The sequence below is a fragment of the Diadema setosum genome, chromosome 15 (genome assembly GCF_964275005.1).
Source record: "Diadema setosum chromosome 15, eeDiaSeto1, whole genome shotgun sequence".
Taxonomy (NCBI): Eukaryota; Metazoa; Echinodermata; class Echinoidea; order Diadematoida; family Diadematidae; genus Diadema; species Diadema setosum.
Genome location: NC_092699.1, coordinates 21,302,173 through 21,328,558, shown reverse-complemented (window position 1 = coordinate 21,328,558; position 26,386 = coordinate 21,302,173). Strand labels below are relative to the sequence as shown.

Below are 26,386 nucleotides of genomic sequence, written 5' to 3'. Positions count from 1 at the left end.
CTGGATAGCCCATGATCTACGTTAAGCTGGTCTTCCATGGGGTCCAGTTGGATGTGAGGTGGGACCACTTCACCGGGTTAAACACCCTGCTCTTTGCAATGAATGAATCAAGCGGGATCTTTTACGTGTATGAGTTGTTACTCTCTCGTACACGGGACCTCCATTTTATGTTCTATCCGAGGGACAGAGTGTTTTGCCTCTTGCTAGAGGGGACGGTATGCTTGCACACAACATTGCTCAGTCCAGACTTGGGTTCGAACCTGGGCCGCGTGATTGTGACGCAGACGCGCTACCGACTGAGCCAACTCACCGCCCTAATATGTGAAAATGCATTTTTTAAATTTTTTATTATTAAACATAATCAAGAAGTATTAAAGCTAAAACATAGTCCTGATAAGGGCCCAAAATTCATCTTTCACAAATTCCAATTTGCTTGCAATATATCAGAAAGCTCCGCTGAGAAACTTGTTGGGCTGGCACAGTTTGTCGAGATAGTGAGTTATTTTTTGTAGTATTTCGAGTGTAAAGTGTGGAATTATAAACGTCGCTAAATCAACTTTTATTATGGAAGGGCCATCCTTGTTCAGTAGTGGGTTGTAGAACGCTGCTAGTATGGTGATGATCGAATGCTGTCCAAGCAGTAGTTTTGGATCGCCTGCAAAACAAACTGCAGAAGATGCACTCGCTCGCAATGGATACCAATGTGGCTTGATATATGGTCAATGCAATCGAATGTAAGATATCACATAGCAGCCATGCTCGTGTAAGCTCTGAGACTGGAGTACTTCCAGCGAACCTTTTTTGTTAAAATTTGAGGAAATTCATTTGATGTCTGACTGTAGTGAAAGCACTCGGATGAATTAGGGAAAATTCAGTGAAGTTTTTACTAACATAATAAAAGGGAGCAGCAGATGACATTTCATAGCTGAAACAAATATAGTGCATTCATTGCTTCTAAAGAAGGAGTTAAATTACTTCAAATTAGGCTTGTTGTGATATTCTTTGAAAGAAAAGGTGGCACAGAACGTTACTATACATGTGCCAAGCTTAGAAACCATCCCTGGAAAGGCAAGGGCCATCACATTTTGAAGTTTGAAAGCCCACCTAACAATGATGAATGTGAAAAGACAGCAAACCACCTGGCATGGCTGTGCGGCTGAATGCATAACTCAAATAGCAAGTCCACACAAATGCTGACAATAACTTTGGCCAAAATGTTTTGGGCAGGCAAGTGCATGAGAGACGTGGAATTTTACCTTGTATTTGACAGATTGTCGTTTCTGTTAGTGTTTAAAGCAGATTATTCAGTTGACACGGAAAAGCATGAGATTCACCTTTCATTGGTATGGCATTTATCCTGGCCAAATATCAATACATACTCTCCTAGGAAAAACAGTTTCACCTTTAAATCTGTGCATTGTCTATAGAACATAGTCTACTTTGGCTTTGCTGAGTCTATTCAGTGATGTCTCAAATATCAGGCATGTTTGGCGAGTTCCAGTAGGGTTTTGAAATAGAAAGAAGAATGGTATTCTTCTCGCTTTATGTTGCACAAATCTTTTCTATGAGGTCGGGAATCATGATAACAGGCTGCCTTAAACTCTATTTGCAATTTCGTGAAATGGTATTAATGTGTTATATCTTTAAATGTGCAGTTGACCTTTGTATTTTTTCATATATCATAAGTCTCTTCCTCACACTGCGTGAAGAGTATTGTGTCTTAGCAGTGAAAAGCATTGTAAAATGTATGCGACAAACACATGACCAGATGTAGTCTTTCTCGGTTTAAATATTTCAGTGATAACCTACATGTACTTGCATCTCTGAACATTTGAATTTATTCCTTGTATTAAACAGGCAATCCCAAGAGACACGTGGAAGCCCTGGGGAAGTTAAGTGACAAGCCTTGGCTGAAGGAGCCTTCTCTGCAGAATGCTCTAGAACTAGCTGCAGCTACGCTCAGGTTAATTGAACTGCCAGACATTTGCTTTAACCTGTTCCTCCCACAATTCATAAAAAGCCTTCTATGCCCCCAAATAAGATTCTCTTTGCCTGTCAACAAAGAATGGGATGGATTTCCACCAAACTTCTTGGCAGTTAGCATCCCTTGGGGAATGGAATCTCATTTGAACTAATGCGCACCATGCCCCTCTCTGGTGGGGGGGGGGGGGGGGAGCCCAAACTCCCCCAAATTAAGACAAAAAAAAAAAAGAAAAAAAAAAAGCTAATTGCATTAATTTGTCTTTTAGGACCAGATTTTAACTATCACGATGCTACATGGACACGTCACGATGTTACAGGACACCGTTACATATTGTTTTAATAACTTCATCAAAATTGAGTCTGAATGGCACAAAATTTCCAGGAAAATGTATGGTCTCAATACAAATGTAAAGCCTATAAACAATATATGTATAGCATAATTAGTATTGAGTTATGCTAAACTGTAACACTTTGTGCCCGAACTTCACGGAATTACCCACATGTAATACCAAACAAAAATTTTCTAGGGAACGTTTTAGGCCATAAGGTCAAAGGTCAAATGAAAAATGCTTAAATTTCACTTTTTTCTCCATATCTTGGAAATGACTCAAGGAATCTTCATGAAACTTAGTACATTTGCATGTACTGCCTGTCAGTGATTTTCTTGGGACTTTTTAGGGTCATGAGGGCCAATTGTCAAGGTCAAATGTTAACAATTTCACTATTTCCCCCATATCCAGGCAATACCTGAAGGAATTTTCTTTAAATGTGGTGTATACATGTATTACCAGATAAAGATTTTCCTCGAAAGTTTTGGGCCATGGGGTCAAAGGTCAAGTGAAAATGTCAAAATTTTACTTTTTTTCTCCATATCTCTGAAAAGGCTGAAGGTGTTTTCATGAAATTTGGCAAGTATTCATATACTGCCTGACAATGATTCTCTGAGGGAATTTTGAGGTCAGTGGTCAAGGGTCAAAGGCCAGGTTAAAGTGGCAAAATTGACATTTTTGCCATACATTGTAGATTACTTGATGCATAAACTTGATAAAACAAGGATATACAACCATGCATTACAGCGTAATGATTCTGTAGGGAAAGATTTTGGCCATGGGGTCAAAGGTCAAGGAAGTTGTTCAAATGTCACAGTTTTTTCCCACATTTTGAAAGTAGCCCAAAATATGAAAATGGATGTTTCCAGTTTAGTTAGGGATTATTTGCAGAATTGTGGGCCAGGGGGTCAATAGGCAAGGAAATGAAAATGTCTCTAATCCTCAAACACCTGCTCCCTTAAACAATTTAGCCATCCATGCAAATGAAACCGAGTTCAAGGAAAGTAAACACTCGACACATTTGTGACCAGCATATTTTATTATTTATTTTTTGCCAAGGAAGTGAAACTAGCATCTCAACATTGTCAAGTGGTACTATAGACCCAGGAGGAAAACCATGCTTTATGGCATAGGCATACCAGTCGCCATAGTGACATTTCTAGTTACATTTATTTTATTTTTTTTAACTGCATAGTCAAATTTTCTAAATACAGTGTACTTGGCAGGTATTTTTACCAGTGTGATGGAATATACAAATGGACACCATGCCCCCGTAGAAGCCCTCAAAGCTACCCCACCCCAAAAGTTTGCAATGTTCTCGGGTAATAGTTCGCAAGAATGCATGAAAGGAGAATTCCCGATACTTAGGTTAGCATGAGACCCCGGGTCTCTTGTTTCCTGGTAAATTGATCATACACATACTAGATTAATCCTGAGAACTAAGTAATATGACAACAACAACAACTAAAATTAGTAGTTAAGTTTGTGTTTCCATGGTACAATAGTAGATTGTGAATTGCAGATGTTTTGGAGACCACTTTTTGCACCTTTATGCTATTCCTTAACCAGTATTTATTAGGCTTATCACACTCAACATTTAGAAAACAAAAATAAATTAGTTCAATATATTCCTCAGAAATAAATGCATGTGTTCATACGATAATGTGGGACCAAACACATTTTATGTTCACTCTACCCTCCTACCCTCTTTGTAGGCACATGCCTGGTCATGCTAGCAGAGAAGTTCTAGTCATCATGGGAAGCCTGACATCATGTGACCCAGGCAACATTCATGACACCATACAGGTAGGCACTATTCATACTTGCCTCATATTTACCACCTGTATAGCAATCACTCTTGTGCTTTGATGTTGAAGCTTTAGTCCACAAGTTGGCATCTTTAATTTGTTCTAGCTCTTGTATAGAGTGAACACGGGGCTATGTGGAAATACATGCACCTACATAAAATTAGTTTCCCCCTACCATCATCCAAGCATGAACATCAGACATCATGTTTCACCAGATAGTAAATATCTCAAAAGATCAGGAACTGTGGAGAGAATAGTGAAGGGACAGCAATAATACTGCTGTTACTGAAGTCAGGCAAGACCTTGCAAAGAAAGCCCTGCAGAGAGCATTCACACGTCATAAAACAGGCATCATCACCATACAGTGCTCACCACTTAATCGGGAGGGGTCTGGAGACAAGTCTTTCTCCCGTTTCATTAGCGGTGCTCGATATTGGCCCGTGCAAACCGCACAACATAAGCACAGTATGTGGGCATTACACTAAACCATGCACAGTTACCAAACCCGCTGATAACCACAGCAACAAATACACACGCTACGACACGCAGACACAGCGATAAGAAAAGACACAGCAGTCTCATAATTTTGATAAATGCATCATCGGAACAAACCTTCATTCATTTGATCCACAAAATAACCCTCTTTTAGAGTTCAAAGTTTATAGCAAGTCACGATGCCTACCCTATTGATGCAGAGAAAGAGGCAGCTATGCTGACTTCCACATGCTGCTTAACATGTAACAACATGCACATTACGTCGACACTGATTGTGACGATCGTCCGAACACATTTTTGAAAGAGTAAAGCTAATCTTTTGTCTCACAAAGTGAGGTAAACACTCTCTTTTGTGTGAGTGTGTTTACCTCGCTTTGTGAGACAAGATTAGCTTTATTCTTTCAGTTAATACCGAAATGATGAACATCTTCCGTACTTATTGATGTAGATTTTGATTCATCCGGGTAGTATGCTAAAAGCGTATAAATTAAATCTGTTCGACTGGACTTGTGAAAATCACTGACACAACCTTTCACCAACATACAAGTCGGTGATCCGCAAAATTCCTTGACGTACAGACAATAGAGGCAGCAACATCGCCCATTCCACCCTCCACGGGTGAATGCTCGTCAGCCAGACAGAGCTGAAGAAGTGACTCGGACGAGTCACGAAACTGTTCTCTCTGTGATTTTCACAAGTAAGTCCAGTCAAACAGATTTAATTTACACGCTCTTATCTTCCGTACTATTGAACACATTTTTCTCATAGTCATGCCCCCTGTTCTGCTGTCACGCACAAATATACACAATGCCTGCATGTATACTATGCATGAACAGGGAAAATATGGGGTGCAAGCTGGGAAAGTAACACTTTGTATCACACTAAAGGGGTGATACAGTATAAGTACATGAGTAGAAGCTGACAACGTACAATAAGATGACGCTCAATAAGACCGTCTCTGCATTGCATCTCACTGTCTACAGCAAATGTTTAGACTGCAGTCAGCATAATCTATCAGGATCTGGTTAGAAAATAAACCGTCTGGTAAGGAAATTAAATCCCTGCAATAATTTCCAGGGATTTACTTATCATTTTTAGACATTGATACACGAACAATAGAAGTGTTTCAGCCAGATTTGTCCCGATAAAGCGGTGGAAATAACACATGAAAAATTTGTTACATCAAGTTTTGTTGCACTTAAGTGGGGGTTCCCGCAAAAGCAGTTCCCAATTTACAGGTGAGCACTATACTACAGTGTATGTATTGCTCTTTAATTCTTATGGAAAAACAAGGCTAAGAGTATCATTCCTCTTGTATGTCATGACGCAAGTAAATCTCTTACACATACAGGTGTACTTAATATGTTTGATTGGCGACCACATGATCAGCAAGAATTAGATAGAATTAAATATCTGTTTATGATGAAGACATAGAAAGCCACATTTGCATCACACATGGAATTCCATTGATTTCTACTCAGGCTATGAGGGATCACAGCATTCGTTGCTCAGTCATTGGTTTAGCAGCTGAGGTCAGAGTGTGCCGCAAATTAGCGACAGTAACTCACGGTGAGTCCTTACTGATAAATGGCCCCCATCACATTCATTGTTGTTACTATAAGAACCCATAGAAAATCTGTTACTTTCTGCTAGACATGCAATCTGTAAACTTGTATATCTTGAATATCTGCTTATGATTAAAAACAGTGACATCAATATTTTGCAATCTTACTTTTTTATTTGATATTGTAAATGGCATAACTTACAAAAGATTTGAGGTATCCAAATGAAGCTTGACATACAGGTATTTATTAAAGTATAAGTGGACAAAGTTACATGTTGTACCAGCATATCACCTTGTGTGTTGTAAGGAATCTCGCTTACCTTTTTTCTTTTCCTTCTTTCTTTCTGACAGATTTTATGAATGTGATATATATCTCAACAATGACTTGAGCAATTAACATGAAATTTTCCATCATCTTATCTCGTCAATATCTAGATACAGAAAGCTAATTGTTGAATTGGAGGCACCATTTCGTGATTTTGAGACGATATCAAATGATCAGTCATATCTTCAGAACTAAATATATATCTTTATCGGCTGATCTTCTTACACTGTGCTTATCAGTCAAGCTATCATGACACATGCTTTTCAGATCATTTTAGGCTTTTCAAAAATGTTTGCATGTACTCGTGCAATAATGCTGTGTTTACACCATGTTCCTGGTGGCCGGGACAGTCACCAGGCCTCCGTGGACAAAATGGGATGGACGTGAGACAGCATGGTGAGACGGGATAGGCAAACGTGACAGGCTGTGATTGCCGTGTCAGATTTTTAAACTGTCAAAAAATTTGCCTCGACAGTCCCGGTGCTAATGAGAAACCTTGTAGGCCATAATGAAATGGAGTGAATGCAACAAAACGAGATGGCATGTAACAGGCTGTAACAAAACTTGTAGAGGTGGTCTGTAGTGGGGTGTGACAGAAAATATTGTGTAGTCTAGCCTGACCAGACTCTGTGAGAAAGGCGTCTGATAGCTGCATGTTCACCAGAGTGAGGACTGGAGTGAACATGACTGGAATACGCAGGGGAAAAAACAGGAGAATGTTCCATCTACCTGTGGCGCGCTACGTTTTGGGCAAACAGTCCTGCTATGATCACATGGTGTAAATGTAGAATTAGGAAATGCACTTTTTCTGCTTGATTTGGATTCCTGATACATCCAGTAATAGTGTCCAATGATTTCTGATTAACCTTAAAGGACAAGTTCACCTTCATTAACATAAGGATTGAGAGAATCTAGCAATATTAGTAGAACACATCATTGAAAGTTTGAGGAAAATCGGACAATCCATTCAAAAGTTATGAATTTTTGAAGTTTTTGTGCAGTCACTGCTGGATGAGAAGACTACTGCAGTGTATGATGTCACATGCGTACAACAATTTAAGGAAAATATAAAGAGAATTTCACAAAATTTCATCTTTTGAAAAAAGTACACATTCCCTTGACTCGTTACTGACATATGTTATGGGTAATATTATTCCCATTGCCTTTAGAAAGAGGCAAGTCAAGTGGTCTTTTATTATGCGAAAAAAGTGAAAATATGTTGAATTTTCTTTACATTTTCTTTATACTGTTGTACTCATATGACATCACAAGCCTTAGTAGTCTCCTCATCCAGCAGTTCCAACACAAAAATTGTAAACATTCATAACTTTTGCATCGATTGTCCAATTTTCCTCAAACTTTCACTGATGTGTTCTACTAATATTGCTGCATTCTCTCAATCCTTATGTTTATGAAGGTGAACTTGTCCTTTAACTCTTTATGTGCCACGTTCGCACCTCCGACTCAGTCGACGGCGTGCCAACTTCGCATATTCTGCTCAACAAACAAAGCCGCCAAGACCGATCGATAAACCGCTAATTACTGCTAATCCCGCAGCACAATGAAAGCGTTTCTCGTGCTTTTGTTCCTCTCATGCGGCTTGCATTCTATGTGGTGATCGACTATCAAGCGATGTTCCCAACTAGATTTACTCGTACATTCTATGTTTCTGTCACGGTTTAATGTGCAAAAGTCATGCCTTTATAGTAATGTAGCAACTGGTTATTAAAAGAAAAAAATGAAAATAGAATCGGCATACAATTTATATCGAAACAAAGTTTGGCATTCCTCTTTAACTTTGCCTACTATTACGCCCATCTTAACAGAAATTTGTAGAAGTTATACAAATTGTAAAAACAGAATTCTTTCTCAAAGCATGACTACCTTCGTGTCTCAGAATAACGTGGCACACAGGGGGTTTCCACCATGGCACATAAAGAGTTAACCATTAGCAAAGTTATGGGTGTGCGCCAAAGCTATAATTCCATGTGCGTATCTGTGTACAAATATAGTGAAAAGGCATGCCTTTTTTTAATTTTACCATAGCTCCTCAGAATGAAGGGTGACCCCTTTTTTATTCCAAATTCCAAAAGCATATTATTTGTAAATACCGTAACATTTCAAGTATAAGTATTTAGACGAATTAGAATGATGTCATCATATCGTCATCTGAACTCAGATAAGTGAAATTTAATTTCATGACATAATGTTTCTGACACTTATTTGTGTGTACCTCGGTCATTTTTGTCAAGCCCAACGGAGGTGATAGTCTGGGTGCCAAAGGCTGAACCTTGTTTTACCGTCCACCCAGTGTTTTTTGATAGTTTTACCCTATTTCGGGGATGCTGAATCCGAATCTGGATGATGCAACTCTTACATCCTTGAGGGTTTTGAGATATTCAAGATGGCCGCCAAAGCCGGAAATTCCCACGTATTTCCTTCTAAATGGTGAGATATTGAAAACAATTGACGGTTTTACCCTATTTCGGGGGTGCTGAATCCAAATCTGGATGATGCAACTCTTGCATCCTTGAGGGTTTCGAGATATTCAAGATGGCCGCCAAAATGGCCGCCAAAACCGAAAATTCCCACGTATTTCCTTCTAAATGGTGAGATATTGAAAACAATTCACGGTTTTACCCTATTTCGGGGGTGCTGAATCCAAATCTGGATGATGCAACTCTTGCATCATTGAGGGTTTCGAGATATTCAAGATGGCCGCCAAAATGGCCGCCAAAACCGAAAATTCCCACGTATTTCCTTCTAAATGGTATGAAATTGAAAATAATTGATGATTCTTCTCTATTTGGAAGGTGCTGAATCCGAATCTGGATGATGCAACCCATTCATCCATCAAGTTTTTGAAATATTCAAGATGGCCGCCAAAATGGCTGGCAATTAAAACCGGAAATTCCCACGTATTTCCTTCTAAATGGTGAGATATTGGAAACAATTGATGGTTTTACCCTATTTTGAGGGTGCTGAAACCGAATCTGGATGACGCAACTCTTGCATCCTTGAGGATTTTGAGATATTTAAGATGGCCGCCAAAATGGCCGCTAAACCGGAAATTCCCATGTATTTCCTTCTAACTGGTGTGAAATTGAAAATAATTGACGATTCTACTCTATTTTGAAGGTGCTGAATCCGAATCTGGATGATGCAACTCATGCATCCAACAAGTTTTTGAGATATTCAAGATGGCCGCCAAAATGGCTGTCAATAAAAACCAGAAATGCCCATGTATTTCCGTTTAAATGGTGAGAAATTAAAAACAATTGATGGTTTTACCCTATTTTGAGGGTGCTGAATCCGAATCTGGATGACGCAACTCTTGCATCCTTGAGGATTTTGAGATATTCAAGATGGCCGCCAAAATGACCGCTAAACCGGAAATTCCCATGTATTTCCTTCTAAATGGTGTGAAGTTGAAAATAATTGACGATTCTACTCTATTTTGAAGATGCTGAATCCGAATCTGGATGATGCAACTCATACATTCAACAAGTTTTTGAGATATTAAAGATGGCCGCCAAAATGGCTGTCAATGAAAACCAGAAATTCCCATGTATTTCCTTTTAAATGGTGAGAAATTAAAAACAGTTTATTGTTTTACCCTATTTGGAAGGTGCTGAATCCAAATGTGGATGATGGAACTCTTGCATCCATAAGGTTTTTGGGCTATTCAAGATGGCAGCCAAAATGGCCACCAATTAAAACCGGAAATTCCCATGTATTTCCTTCTAAATGGTGAGAAATTGAAAACTATTGATGGTTTTACCCTATTCCGAGGGTGCTGAATCAGAATCTGGATAATGCAACTCCTGCATTGATGGAGATTTTGAGATATTCAATATGGCCGTTAAAATTTACCGCCCAAAACGGAAGTTCCCATGTATTTCCTTCTAAATTGTGACAATTTGAAAGCAATTGGTGGTTTTTATCTTATTTTGGGTGCGCTGAATCCGAAGCTCAGGATACAACTCTTGCATCCTTAAGGGTTTCGAGATGATAAAGATGGTCTCCAAAAATGACAGCCAAAACGGAAATTCATATGTAGACCCCCTATTTCCTTCTAAATTGTGTAAAATATGAAATAGTTGGTGGTTTTACACTATTTTGAGTTTGCTGAATTTGAAGCTCGAGGATACAGCTTTTGCTTCCTTGAGGGTTTTGAGATAATAAAGATGGCCGCCAGAATGGCCCCTAAATGGCCGTCAAAAACGAAAATTTCCATGTAAGCCCTATATTACCTTCTAAATGGTGTAAAATTTAAAACAGTTGGCGGTTTTACTCTATTTCGAGGGTGCTGAATCCGAACCTGGTTGATGCAACTTTCGTGTTCTTTTTAAAGGGTTTTGAGATGTCCAAGATGACCGCCAAAATAACTGTCAAATATTGGAAAATTTTAGACCCTATTCAGCACCCTCGAAACTTGGTTGCTGAATTTCGTCCATTCTTTAGGGTTTTTAGACGTCCAAGATGATAGCCAATATACGTGGCAGAAATTCCAATGTTAATATATTTTTCTTAATGGTAAAAATTTTAGAATAAATTGATGGTCTTACCCTATTTCGAGGGTGCTGAAGGTCTTTGAAGGTTTTGGGACATCTATAAATGTCCTGCATGAACGAAAACTCCTTAACATTTGCTTACACTTAAATTGTGAAGTACTGTGCTCTAACGCTTTTTAGCAGTCCCCTCCATTTTCGACCTTTTCTTTGTTATGATTCAGTCACATTTTGTCCATGTACTGTATTTCTTCAACTAAAGTATGTTTATTGATTCATGTAAACATATTATGACGTGTATCTAAATTCTATTTGGAAATGTAAAAGTTACATTGTACTAAATTTGTTTATATGCAATTGTCATATTTGCTTTGGCCGGAAATGAAATAAAAATGAAATGAAATGAAATGAACGTGAAGCGGGGGATTATAACCATGTAGGGTGAAAAGCAATAATTCGTATTCTTAAATTCAACTCAGTTGAGCGAATTTGTCAAATCAGCCAAAAGTTATTGACATCCAAAATGACTGTCACAATGGTATTGTAATATACTGAGATATTCCGATCTCAAACGGAACTTTAACACGTACTGCAAAAAAAAAAAAAAAAGAAGTGATATTGACATCATACTGAAACGTACAAACACAAACATACGACTGAAAATTTCTTTATGCATAATTGTTACAAAATAATGCTTGTGGTCGCCAATAATGTGGCTCCACAGATGTGAAGTTAAACCTTTTCGGCTATCAATCGAGTAAAATTAAATTATGGCATGTTGGTATTTGGTGTCGAAACTTGGTTTATAGGCTGACGAGTCTCGCCTCGTAGTCTTGTGAAACTTGTCGCATTTTCTGATTACGTCATTGGAAATGGTTGCATCCATGACCACTATCAATATTAAAAAAAAGGGTAATTTCAAAAGCACTCTGCGCGATTATGATATTCGTAAGTACTGGATTATCAATTATTACCTTCCATGTTGTCGTGTTTTTTTTTATTCATTTTTTTTTTCACGGCGCGTTACCTGTGATATATATATATATATATATATATATATATATATATATAATCCATATAAACATATATAATGTTACATCATATTGCCGACAAAAAAAATTGAAGCATAACTATAAAAATGTCCCACTCGTGTCTTCAACCAATGTCATCAAGACCAGGAATATAAACCAAATAACCAATTTGAGTGTTCATGGATGAAGAGATTAAAACTGCTCATGGATGAAGACAGGTAATGTTGGGTAATTTCAATACACTTTTCTACATCACTATCACAATATGATTTAGATGAACATGTCTTGTCCATTGATTGTTAGTGTTCAAAACATATCCATTATATGTAGAGGAAACAGTGTAATCTTGCAATTATTCAAAAGTATCTGTATTCTTGAAAGGTTAATTGCTGGCACACTTATATCGTACCAATTCAAAAGATATCGGGTATAGAGCTGGTTTCACTGTATATACAGCAATGTCATACTGTGCCATTGACGAAAACCTGAAATCTTTCAGTAAAAAAAAATAGGGTAAAACCATCAATTTTTATCAATTTCTCACCTTTTATAAGAAGGATATACATAAGAGTTTCCCTTTTGGCCGCCATTTTGGCGGCCATCTTGACTATCTCGAGGTGCATCATCCATCAGATTCGGATTCAGTACCATCGAAATAGGGTAAAACTATCATTTGTTTTCTATTTCTCACCATTTAGAAGCTAATACATAGAAATTTCCGGTTTTAACTGGCGTCCATTTTGGCGGCCACATTGGCGGCCATCTTGAATATCTCAATACCCTGAAGGATGCAAGATTTGCATCATCCAGACTCGGATTCAGCACCCTAGAGATAGGGTAGAACCATCAATTGTTTTAAATTTCTCACCACTTAGAAGGAAATACATGGGAATTTCCGGTTTTGATTGGCGGCCATTTTGAATATCTCAAAAACTTCATGGATGCATGAGTTGCATCATCCAGATTCGGATTCAGCACCTTCCAAATAGGGTATAGGATCATCAATTATTTTCAATTTCACACCATTTATATAGAAGGAAATACGTGGGAATTTTCGATTTTGGCGGCCATTTTGGCGGCCGTCTTGAATATCTCAAAATCCTCAATGATGCAAAAGTTGTATTATCCAGATTAGGATTCAGCATCCTCGAAATAGGGTAAAACCATCAATTGTTTTCAATTCATCACCATTTAGAAGGAAATACGTGGGAATTTCCAGTTCGGGCGGCCATTTTGGCGGCCATCTTGAATATCTCAAAAGCCTCAAGGATGCAAGTGTTGCATCATCCAGATTCGGATTCAGCACCCCCGAAATAGGGTAAAACCATCAAAAAACATTGGGTGGACGGTAAAGCAAGGTTAGGCCCAAAAAGTGGCTTTGGCACCCAGACTATGAGGGGAGACTAAGGGATCGCCTGCGGCATCTGTCCGTCCGTTTTCCGACCGTCCGTCCGTCTGTCGTCCGACTGTCCGTCTGTCTGTCGTCTGTCCGTAACGCTACAAAAACTTCAGTAACTCTTTATTCTGGGCTTCAATTGCAATCAAACTTCGAGGGAAGAGGGGTCATACAAAGTTTCACGTTTTACCATTTATGAAGGTCACCTCAAGGTCAAAGCTCACAGGCAGGCGTCAATGAACTTTAGGGCCCAATGTTAAGTTTTTATGGCGCTTTTCTATTATGGGTCATAACTTTTGATCCATAGGTCCGTTTGTGACCAAACTTGGATGGTAGATGTCCCTTGGGGAGTGGATGGTCACCACAAGGTCAAAGGTCACAGGCAGGGGTCAAGGAACTTTAAGGGCCCAATGTTAAGTTTTTATGGCACGTTTCTGTTTTGCCATAAATTTTTACCCTTTTACATCTCTTTTTATCTGTTATATCTCTTTTTTTTAGCTCACCTGAGCCGAAGGCTCAAGTGAGCTATTACGATTTCCCTTCGTCCGGCGTGCATCGTCCGTCGTGCGTAAACTTTTTACATTTTCATCTTCTTCTTGAGAACCCCATGACCGATTTTCACCAAACTTGACAGGTAGCATCCCTAGGGGGATAGGATCTCAATTTCTTCAAATGGGCACCATGGCCCACCTGGGGGGGGGGGCCCAGGGGGGCCCAAACCCCCTAAAATTAAGGAATCTTTAAAAATCTTCTTCTCTAGAACCAGAAGTGATAGGGCTTAGTTAATACTATGAGTTAGTACATTAATGACTGTAGTTTCAAGTTTGTTCATGGGGGAATCAGGGGTGCCCCCCTTGGGACCCAGGGGAGGGGGTTGGGAGGGGTCCTAATGGGGCCTAAATTGTACATTTTCATCTTCACTTTGAGATCCCCATGTCTGATTTTCACCAAACTTGGTAGGTAGCATCCCTAGGGGGATAGGATCTCAATTTGTTCAAATGGGCACCATGGCCCACCTGGGGGCCCCCAGGGGGCCCAAACCTCCTAAAATTAAGGAATCTTTAAAAATCTTCTCTAGAACCAGAAGTGACAGGGCTTAGATAATACTATGAGTTAGTACATTGATGACTGTAGTTTCAAGTTTGTACATGGGATTGGCGGAATCAGGGGTGCTCCCCCCCCCCCCCCCCTTGGGACCCAGGAGAGGGGATGGGGATGTGTCCTAATGGGACCTGAATTGTACATGTTCATCTTCTTGTTGAAAACCTCATGATGAATTTTGACCAAACTTAGCAGGTAGCATCCCTAGGGGGATATAATCTCAATTCCTTCAAATGGGCACCATGTCCCTCTTGGGGGCCCCTAGGGGGCCCGCCCCCCCCCCCCCCACATTAAGGAATATTTAAAATCTCCTACTCTAGAATCAGAAATGATAAAGCAAAGTTAATACCATGAGTTTGTACATTGATGACTTTAGTTCCAAGTTTGTCCATATATGCAGACCTAAGTTTCCAATGTTCTCAGGTATGAGTGTGCAAAAATGCATGGAAGGTGAAATTGCGATACTCAGGTGAGCGCATGACCCCCGGGTCTCTTGTTTTATCTGTTATATCCCATTCGCGTACAATTTCTTGTTCGCGAATAGGCGAGACATTATGGCACTTGCCTTGTTGCTTGATATGCATCCACGTTTGAATTTGTTGTATTTCGGACAGTTGTCTTTCCATTCGACATCGTTTTTTTATTCTCCCTATCACAGCCAATATCAAGTGATATCACCTCGCAATACCAATATTTGATCGATCACTTTTGGGACGTGTACTTCCTAGTTAGCAGTTCTGGAAAATCGTACCAGAGATCCTACATAGTGTAGGAACTTTGATCGTACATTCCTTTCTGGAAATGTCTCGAACAAATGCGCAAGTTTTACTTCAGGTCGAGGTGGTCTTTCCTTCGAAGCAGATTTTTCCACGCTCTCCGATGAACTTTGTCTGTTGGGAACTTCACCCACACCATGTCCTTAATCTATGGAGAAAATCGGTCATTAAGTCATTTTGAGCCATTTCAAAATTTTAACATGCACATATGATGACATAAATGGTATCCCGGGGTACCAAATAAAAATTAGCCATTTTGTTGAATTATTTATTTTTTTAAAAAGGTTATAACCTGGTTCCCAAAAAGTGGAAATTATTTTGGTGCTGGAGCTACTGCACTGCACTGCACTGAAGCAAACGCTATTGCTAGCACAGCGTGCCATGCATGCATAGTACATGTATAACATGCAGTGGCATGGGAATGACTATGTACATGCACACATAGTGCATGCATTTCTCTGCGGCTGTCCTCGGTTGGACGTGAGGTGGCACTACACAACGTGGTACCCCGGGGTAACATGTGATGCATCATATGCAGCGTCTTGAATGCCTGACTGATATAGTGTAAAACATGATATATTCGCGGCATGAATTTTTCGCCAATTGGAGCCGACGGCCTTTTTTGTGGCATGAAATTTTCGCGAACTGCTACTGGCATTTAATGCATATAGTCTAGACAAGAACTTTCGCGTGCATTTTAATTTTGTGAATCTTTGCACTCACGAAATTCGCGAATTTAAATGCACGCGAACATTCCTTGTTTTACAGTACACTATGCGAGATGATCAGGTGACACATGAAACTTGATGTCCAATAAAAATGATAAAGTTATGACATTTAGTTATGAAGATATGACTGATCATTTGACATCATGTCAAAATCACAAAATGGCGCCTAGATGACGTCACAGATGAATTGACGTTATGAAAAGATTTCTTTATCCAGATGTTGACATGTTATATATTGACTGAAAATTTCACATTAATTGGTCATGTCATTGTTGAGATACTGCATTCACAAAATTTGTTAGAAAGAAGAATAAGAAAAAAAGGAAGATTCCATATAAACAGTAGGTAATACGCCGTTAGCGCTAATTACACTGAATGAGGTGGCAGCTTCACCATTTATATGAATGCATGAGTTGGAGCTCACCATAAAAATTCATGAGTAGGAGGCTCACATTATATTTCAGAAATGTAGCTATGCAGTCCATTACAATACCGCTTGCTTAACAAGGTCACCTGTGTAGAATTTTTACAAAGGTCATGCTTTCTTCATTTGTCCTGCTTTCTTAAGCTCTCACTCATGCATTCGTATGATGAAGCTGCTATGTCGTCATCCTTGTTCATTGTGATTTGTTATAAATTTGGAAAAACATTCTTATTCCTTCCCCAACCACTACCACTTATGAGATTCTGTACCAAGTATAACCAATTCATCGTTGTTCAAATATAAAATGCTAAAAATCAGCTGTAGTTCTCCTATAATCCAGCTACAAGTCAGTTAGCCAGCAGATTTTGGCAAAGCAACTTTTGTGCTGCCCCATGTGCCTATTTGAGTGTGCTAGAGAGCTGACCAACCCCAAGCCCTACATATATTTTTAGTATAGTATCTCTGAATCTGTTCCTGTCATTTCTGTGCATATCTTCTCTATTTACCTTTCTGTGATAATCAGTGAGCATTGACAAGTTTTTCCTGGGCTTCATGTAATGTTAAAGTTATAATATTTATATCTTACAAGTGTTCATTTAGTAATATCTTTTATACTTTTATAAAGTTTGGCATTTGTGTTTATTGTTGATAGAGGTGAGATCAGTCACTCAATCAGTAAATTATTTCCATTCATATTGCAGGCACTTATGGAGTCATTCTTGATGAAAGTCATTTCAAAGAGCTCTTGATTGAACACACCGTTCCTCCACCAGCTAGGGTAAGCATCTTGCCTTCTTATAATTATCTGATTCTTTAAGCATTATTAATCATGGCGGGAGTTAGTGTTCTCTTGGACTTGCATTGATATATTAAGAATTATCAAAACTTTGTGAAAATCAAAACAAGCCTCGTGCATAAGAAGGTTGATATTAAATTCTATATTTGGCACTTTTTTCTACTTTCCTTTCCACAGTTCTTTTTTCCAGAGAGACCATGGCTAAGTATGTTTTGGTTTCATTATACAGTAAAATCCTGTCAAACAAGGTCCTTGGGACCACTGATATTACCTCATTATATCCAGTTCCTCATTATAACTGTACACATTATAAGTAGAGAAAAACATAAGTATGAAGACATTTATCAATTACCGTATTCGCCGACAATAAGACTGCACTATTTCTCACAAAAATAAAGCCGTAAAGTCAGGGTGCAGCCTATACGCCAGCCCAAGTGAATTATCGTCTTTCCAGCTCAGAAAATCACCTAACTTAACCAACACAGAGAATCATGTATGGGACTATGCAATGTGCATAGGAGCAACATGATATCAACCACTGAATTAATCAACCTTACAGACGATGCTATGATCTGCAGTCAAGTGGTAACTTTTTTTTTTCCACTACCTACTTACCACTTGCATGGTGCCAATTCAATAAAAGTTTAAAAAGAGAAAGCACAGCACAATTGCAAATTAATGTGCATAACCACTGTGGCAATTGCAATCCTGCACAAATCACACAATGACACTATCTCTGCAATGCTCGCTATCAAATAGTACAGTGTGTGTGAATGAAGACACACTGATACTAGGCTATTGAATAGTGCGTGTGAATGTTGAACACACACTCAGTCATTCTTTACATTAGAGCCCTACACACAGAAATAATCATTCAAAATCCTGACACAATGTTTGCATCAACTGGAAAAACTTGATATCGAACAAATATTAATTATTGTTAGAAAACCCATGGAAAAACGGAAAAATAACAAAATTTTTCAGAAATATAATGTAGACAAGTACTGAAGTTTTGATCAAAACAAAACTCCTATATTTTTTCCTACTTTTTATCATCAAAGTCAGGATGCAGCTTATCTGGAGCTGTGGCCTTATCGCCGGCGAATATGGTAGTCAAACCTATGAGCAGTCTTTTCGTTGTTTACACATATGCATCATATCGAAAATGCATTTCGTATCTCTTGAAAATCTTTTTGCGTATTGTAAATGCAAATTTCAAAGGTTTATGGCAGGGTTGAATTTCTAATCCTTTGACACCTGTTCCATCTTCAGCATTATTGTATGGAACAGTTCAGAAAGAGTTAAAGGACAAGTTCACCTTCGTATACATGTGGATTGAGATAATGCAGCAATATAAGTGGAACACATCAGTGAAAGTTTGAGGAAAATTGGACAATCCGTTCAAAAGTTATGAATTTTTAAAGTTTCTGTGCAGTCACTGCTGGATGAGAAGACTACTGCATTTGATGATGTCACATGCGTACAACGATACAAGGAAAATATAAAGAGAATTCCACAAAATTTCATTTTTTGAAAAAAGAACACATTCCCTCAACTTGTAACTGATATATGTTAAGGGTAATATTACTCCCCCTGTCTTCTCAAAGAGGCAAGTCATGTGCTCTTCTATAATGCGAGAAAAATGAAAATATGTTGAATTTTCTTCATTGTCTCTTTATATGGTTGTACTCATATGACATCACAAGCTATAGCAGTCTTCACATCCAGCGATCGCGAAACTGAAACTTTCAAAATTCATAACTTTTGAACGGATTGTCCAATTTTCCTCAAACTTTCACCTATGTGTTCTACTAATATTGCTGCATTCTCTCAATTGTCATGTTTATGAAAGTGGAGTTGTCCTTTAAAATAAAAAAAATTCATTTGAGAACTGAAGTGATATGAAAATGAATAAAATCAGATCATATTAAATGTGTTCGGTACTTTTTGAAATATCAGCATTTGGAAGTGTATGAGTAAGTAACATGCTGTTGTAAATTTACACTGTTGGCACACATGCCAAAAACTTGTTCTTTCATTTTCTACCCCTATAGTTTATGTAGAAAGATCCAGCACAAGATCAAAAGTTTATAAATGAGTACATATGTGACACGCTCTGTCAAAATGAGTCAAAAGTGGCGAAAAAATGAGATTTTATTTAGGCCTGTATGTGAATTCTATAGACTCTTAGCTTTACAGTGATATATAAAATAGGACCCAATTCCACATCCCCTTAAACCTTACCCATTGAGGACGAGTCCCCAGTACACTCGGGCAAGCTTCTATGGGAAATGCATTTAGTAGCAAAATCAAACCGTCCTCAGTGGGTCAAAAATGAATAATTTTAAACTGCATTGAAACACTTATGGTGTCAGTCCACTTTCTAAAAAATGGCAAATATTGCTCTCAAAGTTCATATTTCATTAAAGTTCACAACTTTTATCTTTCCCTGAACAAAACAATACAGCAGTCCTTAGCAATCTTTGTCAGAGGCAAAATGACAAACAGGCACGGAAAGCAATCACATACAATAGTTTGAAGGACTACACTCAATAAGAACAGTCAGGGGAGGGCTAGTGACACAGAACAAAGAAAGCAAAAGGGATGGGTTGGAAGTCAAGGGCAAGGGGCCCAACAAGTAAAGGAGGGGGATTAAAGCAGGAGGGTAGACAGACAAAAGGCAGAGGAGGGTCGGTGATGTTCCCGAAGACCATGGGGGCAACCTGTAAAGGATAAGGATGAATAGGGAGGCAACATCAAACAAGATGTGGAACAAAAGAGGGATAAAGAAAGAAAAGAGTGAAATACAGTAGCAACAAATGGGGGGGGGGGGGGTGAACAAGCAGCGAGCCCTAACCTGGTGTACCAAGAGGAGACAACAAAATGAAAGTAAGAGTCATTTCCTGCACATTTATGATTTCAGTCAGTTCTAACCAACATTTGTGACTAATACGAACCTACACTTTTCTTTGCAGATGAACACAGAACCATCTCCTATAAGAATGGGTGAGTTTATCTGACTTACAGTCTAGTTTTGTCCACTCATTATTTATGCTTACCCCACCAAATGAATTCGTAAAGACCCTTGCATGCCTTTATTTATATTAGCAACTTTTGTCTATAGATCATGTAGAATTTGCAAATGATGTTATGATTGTAAATGCTTATCTGTATACAAAGTTGAAAAGAGCCTGAGCAGGGAAGTAGGAAAGAAGAGTGATCATTTTTACGAGTTCTTTGATCTTGTGCTTACCACTGACTCTTTTTTTTTTTTTTTTTTATTGCCACCATTTCACCATACTGGTGCGGCGATGCGGTGCAATTAACTCGGCCAAAGAGTACAACCTGGAAGTCTCATTTGCATAGAATTATGCAGAAACACTGGGGAAGTGTTGCAGGACAATCACAATATCTGTCTCAGAAGCCATCAAATGATAAAATCTATACAGCAAATTGAAGGAGAAACTATTCTCTAACTGACAATGCTAGTTAGTTTGGATTTTATTGAGGATAAACCTGTGAAAGTAACTTCGAAACTTGGCCTCCAAAAAAGACAATTTGGTCTCTTAAAAAATTGTTAAGTTTTCATATTTTTCACATTTTTTGTTATTGCCCAATAATGAAACTTCAGTATATGACTTGTGGTAGTATGCTCATATTGTGTTCCACATATCTTTTCTGTGATATTTGTTGCACGGTTATGCCAGAAAAAAAAAAAACAAAAAAAAAAACCAAGACCACTGTCATTTCTGACTCGTGTAAAATCCATAGCATGAACAGTACGCAGTCCGATGTATCGGTTTTTGTGCTGCATGAAACAGTTGAAGCACATTGCAGGGCTTGTCTCTCGCTCACTCACCACCCTGTGGGCTGAAACTGAACCCTGTCGCTGTTTTTCAACCAAAATTTACGAGCTTATTTGGTGATTTGAAGTTTGTTTTTAGTGAAAGTAGTTCATTGGAGGTACCAACAACAACATATTTTTTTAAAATTCGTGAGGACTGCCTCACTTTAAAAATCTTTTCGAGAATCAGAAGTGACAGAGCTAAATTAATACTATGAGTCAGTACATTAATGACTAGTTTCAAGTTTGTTTGATAGCAGATCCAGGGGTGCCCCCCTTGCAGGCAGGGGGGAGGGGTGGGGAGGTCCAAATTAGGGCCTAAATTGTACATTTTCATCCTCTTCTTGAAAACCTCATGATGAATGTTCACCAAACTTGGCAGGTAGCATCCCTCGGGGGTTAGGATCTCAATTTGTTAAAATGGGCACCATGCTCGTAGCCCCCCCCCCCCCCTTCCCCCAAATTAAGGGATCTTAAAAAGGTGTTCTTCTCTAGAACCAGAAGTGATAGAGCTAAAATTGATACTATGAGTGGGGGGGTCCGAATTTGGGCCCTAATAAATTGTTCATGTTCATCTTCTACTTGAGAATGCCTGGTCAAATTTCGGTAGAGCTGTGTGTAATTTAGATTAGTGACTGCGTGAAAGGTGAACTTGCGATACTCAGGTGAGCGCTAGACCCAAGGGTCTCTTGTTTCTCCATATCTTGGAAATGGTTCAAGGTATCTTCGTGGAACATAGTATATATGCATGTACTGACTGGAAATGATTATCTAGGGAATTTTGGGTTCATGGGGTCAAAGGTCAGGGGTCAAATGTCAAGGGTAACAGTTTTTACTATTTTACTATTTTTACTATTTACTATTTAAAATTTTACTATTTCCCTCATATTTATACAATACCTGGAGGATTTTTTTTTAACTTGGTGTATACATGTTTAGCCCATTTTTTTTTTTTTTTTTTTTGCCAAAAAGGTCAAAGATCAAGTGAAAGTGCTGAACTTTACTTCTTCCTCCATATCTCAGAAGTGGCTCAAGTTTTCTTGAAACTTAGTACATATTTATGCATGTTCTCCCTGACAATGATTCTCTTATGAATTTTAGGATCAAAGGTCAAGGGTCAAGACCAGATGAAAATGGTAACAATTTATTATTCAATACAGAAATTGCACTTTTTCTCCATACCTTGAAAATTACTCAATGCATAGACTTAAGAGAGAGTCAAAGTCAAGTAAAAGTCCTAAAATCCCCAAATTCATGCTCTCTCATTCATCCAGTTAAAGGTAGGTCAAGGTAGGTAAACATTCAACACATTTGTGACAAACATGTCATTTTAATATTTTGCCAATTTTGTGAAAATGTAATCACACATTGTCCAGATGTACTATAGACTTATTAGGAGAATCATTCATTATGGCGGAGGCATACCAGTCGCCATGGCGACACTTCTAGTTTGGACATGGGGTCAAAGGTCAGGTTAAAATGCTAACATTTTTGTAATTCTAATTACTTTTTCTCGATACCTTGGAGAATACTCTGTGTATGTAACTTTTAAGTTAGGTACATGTTTACACATGAATCACTGCACAATGATTCTGTCAGAAAAAAGATTTTGGACATGGGGTCAAAGGTCAAGGAAAAATGTTCACATGCCACAATTTAATCGTATTTTGAAAAATAACTCAAAGCATTGTCATAAAAATGGATGTTACCAGTTAGTGATTATTTGAAGAATTGTGGGCCATGGAGTCAAATGGCAAGGATTAAAGGTCAAGTGAAAATGCTAAAGTCCACAATACCTGCACTCTCAAACAATTTAGCTATCCAGAAATGAAATGTGTCATTTTTATTTTTTGCCAGTTATGTGAAACTATCATCTCACATTGTTAAAGACCTAATAAAATGGTTTAGGCATTTTTTTCTCAATGATGTAATAATATTAAATGTTAGATTCTAAGTAATTCTATCGTTGTGCGGGGTTTTTTACTGTTCTGAATTTTGTTCTATATTTGTTAACATAATGGATGCAATTTCCTCGGTTTTGGAAAACTTTCTATACTTTCGGCGCATGCGGTGCACTGTCACTTTTAAATTGTGATGACGTCTAAGAACGGAGTCGTTCACGACCAGTCTAGCCGTAGCCAGCGAGCTGGCAAGGCTATGCTAGCGCAGCGCAGCGACAGCCGGCCGGCGGCTGCATGCACTGACTGGCTAGCGCTGGCGGGGGAGCGAGCTAGCGAGTGCATAGCAGGTGCTGCGCTGCATTATTGTCATTGGCTAAGCCTTTAGACAAAAGAATATTTAATGAACTGTATCGGATTTAATACTGCCAATAATACAGATTACAACTGTGGTACGCTTGGATATCCATTATTTTCGGCAAACTCGTGAAATAGGCCCCACCACTGCGTGTCTGTACTAACGGCGACTCGCCTGTTTCAGCCCCACTGTGTGGCGTTCATCTCGGTAGGTAAGCACGGCGGTGGGGCTGCCTTCCACAGTGAATACTCGTGAATGCGGCGAAAATGACTTCATTATATGGCCCTCGACTAATTTAACGGCCAATTTAACCATAAATACAACCCTACCTAACCCTAAACCCTAGGACCTACCCTTACTTGCTACAAACGGACGGGTACGGTGCACGCGCACTGCGATGGGACCTATTTCACGATAGCCCCACCACCACTGCGTGTCTGTACTAATACTACGGCGACTCGCCTGCTTTATAGGCCTAGACCTACTCGTGAATCCAGCCCCACCGTGGCATTCATCGGTAGATAAGCACGGCGTTTGGGCTTCCTTCCACAGTATGATTTTTAGCATAAAACAAAAACTACTCGACCAAAATTGACGATAATTCTTGGTATCGTTTTTCTTAGAAAATGGCGCATCTAAATTACTGATAACAAATATTGCAGAAACTGACTATGGGAAACTGGTTAGTCCTTTTTTTTTTCTTTTTTTCCCCTTTTTGAGCCTCGACCCATGCCCTGTAACAACATACCCCCCTAACCGTTAGGCGTTAGAGTGTAGCCTCTGTACTACTACCAAAGATTTTGCTATTACTACCTACTAGTCTACTAGACCTAGTGCCGTAGTGGTAATAGTACTACTACTAGTAGTAGTACTAGTAGACTACTACTACTAACCTAGTAGACTACTATAACTACTAGTAGACTGCTACTAGATCTACTACTAGACTACTACTGGTAGTTTAACTTGTAAGCGCCGGCTGACGGCCCAGGCCACGGCCGGGACGCTCCCGCTTGCTTGCTGCGGCCGGAGTAGCCGCTCACTTTGTGAGCGAGCTGGGCCTGTTCTTGTAATCTACTTACTAGACAAACAGTTACAACTTACAATGTCAATCATATAGAATGCAGTATATCCTTTCTAACGTTAAACTATATGGGGGCATACCAGACATACCACTCTGTATTTCCCAGGCGATCGTTTCCGTGAGGTCTATTCTCGGGCTTGGTGCCATGTTCATACGCTCTTGCACTGGCAGCGGGGGAGATGCAGCTGGTTCATATCGGTAAGGTGCAGCCCCACGATAACGTTCTGGTTCATCGGCTGCCTCTCCCTCCCCATCTTCCCCTTCATCTTCATGTGCCTCCTCTTCTTCTCCGCTACCGTCAGAGCTGCAGTCTTCATCATCATCATCAATGTCGAAGTTTACCCATATAGGGGAAGACATTATGCTCGAGGTACCAGGTATCTGTGCAAGCTAACTTAGTGATAATGTACGTGGTAATGCGTACATGTCGACAGTCAGTGGGTCAACCGGGAGCGCACATCCCGCAGGGCCCGGGCCTGGCCGGGCTAGCTATCGTGTACGCGCGTGTACCAAGCTAGTTATCTGAGTGCTTGTGCTGAGCGGCGTCTGCTAACTGAGCACAACTCCGTGCTTATACGTCATCAATCGGTTCAAGGGTGTTGGTCACGTGACTATCTTTTTCGCAAAAGCTGCAACGGGGTCCTCCAAAAATGTGATATTTGGGGGAGTTTCTAGAAGCGATAAAAACCGGAACGACACTGACAACATATTTACATTGATAATCATGACATATATTTTACATTTCTTTTGCATATTAAAACATTTTGCAAGCATTTTATTAGGTCTTTAAGACATACTCCAGACCTACCAGGAGGACCATGCTTTATGGCGGAGGCATACAGTCACCATAGTGACATTTCTAGTTGTTTGTTTTGAACCAAGCAGTCTTATGTGTTTGTTTCATAAGTATCCTGATTTTAGCAATTTGTTTCTATGCCTCTGCCATGAAGTGTCGCTGGAGGCATTATGTTTTTGGGTTGTCCATCCATTTGTAATCAATTTTGTGGACAGCATAACTAAAAAACATTTGAGGTATCCTAATGAAACTTGGCATGTATATGTATGAGTGGGCTAAGTTGTGCCTATCAACTTTTGGGTGCCCATGCTCAAGATCAAAGGTCAAAAGGTCATGGTCAAATGCTCAGAATTTCACTATTTCCCCTCTATCTATAAATGTAATGCCTGAAGGTATTTTCTTTAGATTTAGTGTAGACTTGTAGTACCAAATAAGGATTCCCCAGAGAGTTTTGGGTCATGAGGTCAAAGGTCAAAAGGTTAAGGAAATATGTTAAAATTTCACTTTTTTCTCCATATCTTGCAAATGGCTCAAGATATCTTCATGGAACTTAGAACATATGCATGTAATCACTGGCGGTGATTAGGAATGGGGGGTGTCAAAGGTCATGGTCAACTCCTCAAAATTTCACCATTTCCCTTATTAATTTATGCAATGCCTGCAGGATTTTTCTTGAAACTTAATTATTACCCGAAAGAGATTCTCTGTGAAGTTTCTTGCCAGAAGGTCAAGGGTCAAAGCTCAAGTGGAAGAGCTGAATTTCAAATTTCACTTCTTTCTCTTTATCTCAAAAGTGACTCAAGGTATCATCATGAAACTTAGTACATGTTTATGAATATTCTTACTGACAGTGATTCTCTTGAGAATTTTAGGGTCAAAGGTCCATGGTCAAAAGCCAGGTTAAAATGTTAAAATTTTACTATTTGATACTGAAATTACACCCTCAATGCATAGACTTATAAAAGAGTCAAAAGTCAGGTAAAAATCTTCAAATCCCCAAATACCTGCACTCTTAGACAATATAGCTAATCTAGTTCCAGGAAAGTGAACATTCAACACATTTGTGACAAACCTGTCATTTTAATATTTTGCCACTTATGTGAAACTGTCATCACACATTGTCAAAACATTGTACTATATAC

The 26,386-nt window shown here is 39.0% G+C and overlaps 1 protein-coding gene across 2 annotated transcripts in view; it reads left to right on the top strand.

The window, feature by feature from the left end:
• Nucleotides 1–26,386, top strand: part of LOC140239130 (general transcription factor IIH subunit 2-like) — a 63,193-nt gene that overhangs the window by 13,058 nt on the left and 23,749 nt on the right. For both annotated transcript variants that reach the window (XM_072319014.1, XM_072319013.1), the window contains 5 exons: nucleotides 1,858–1,963; nucleotides 4,028–4,118; nucleotides 6,097–6,184; nucleotides 17,173–17,249; nucleotides 20,243–20,273. In XM_072319014.1, coding sequence (XP_072175115.1) covers nucleotides 1,858–1,963; nucleotides 4,028–4,118; nucleotides 6,097–6,184; nucleotides 17,173–17,249; nucleotides 20,243–20,273 — 393 coding nt within the window. The remainder of the gene's footprint in view (nucleotides 1–1,857; nucleotides 1,964–4,027; nucleotides 4,119–6,096; nucleotides 6,185–17,172; nucleotides 17,250–20,242; nucleotides 20,274–26,386) is intronic.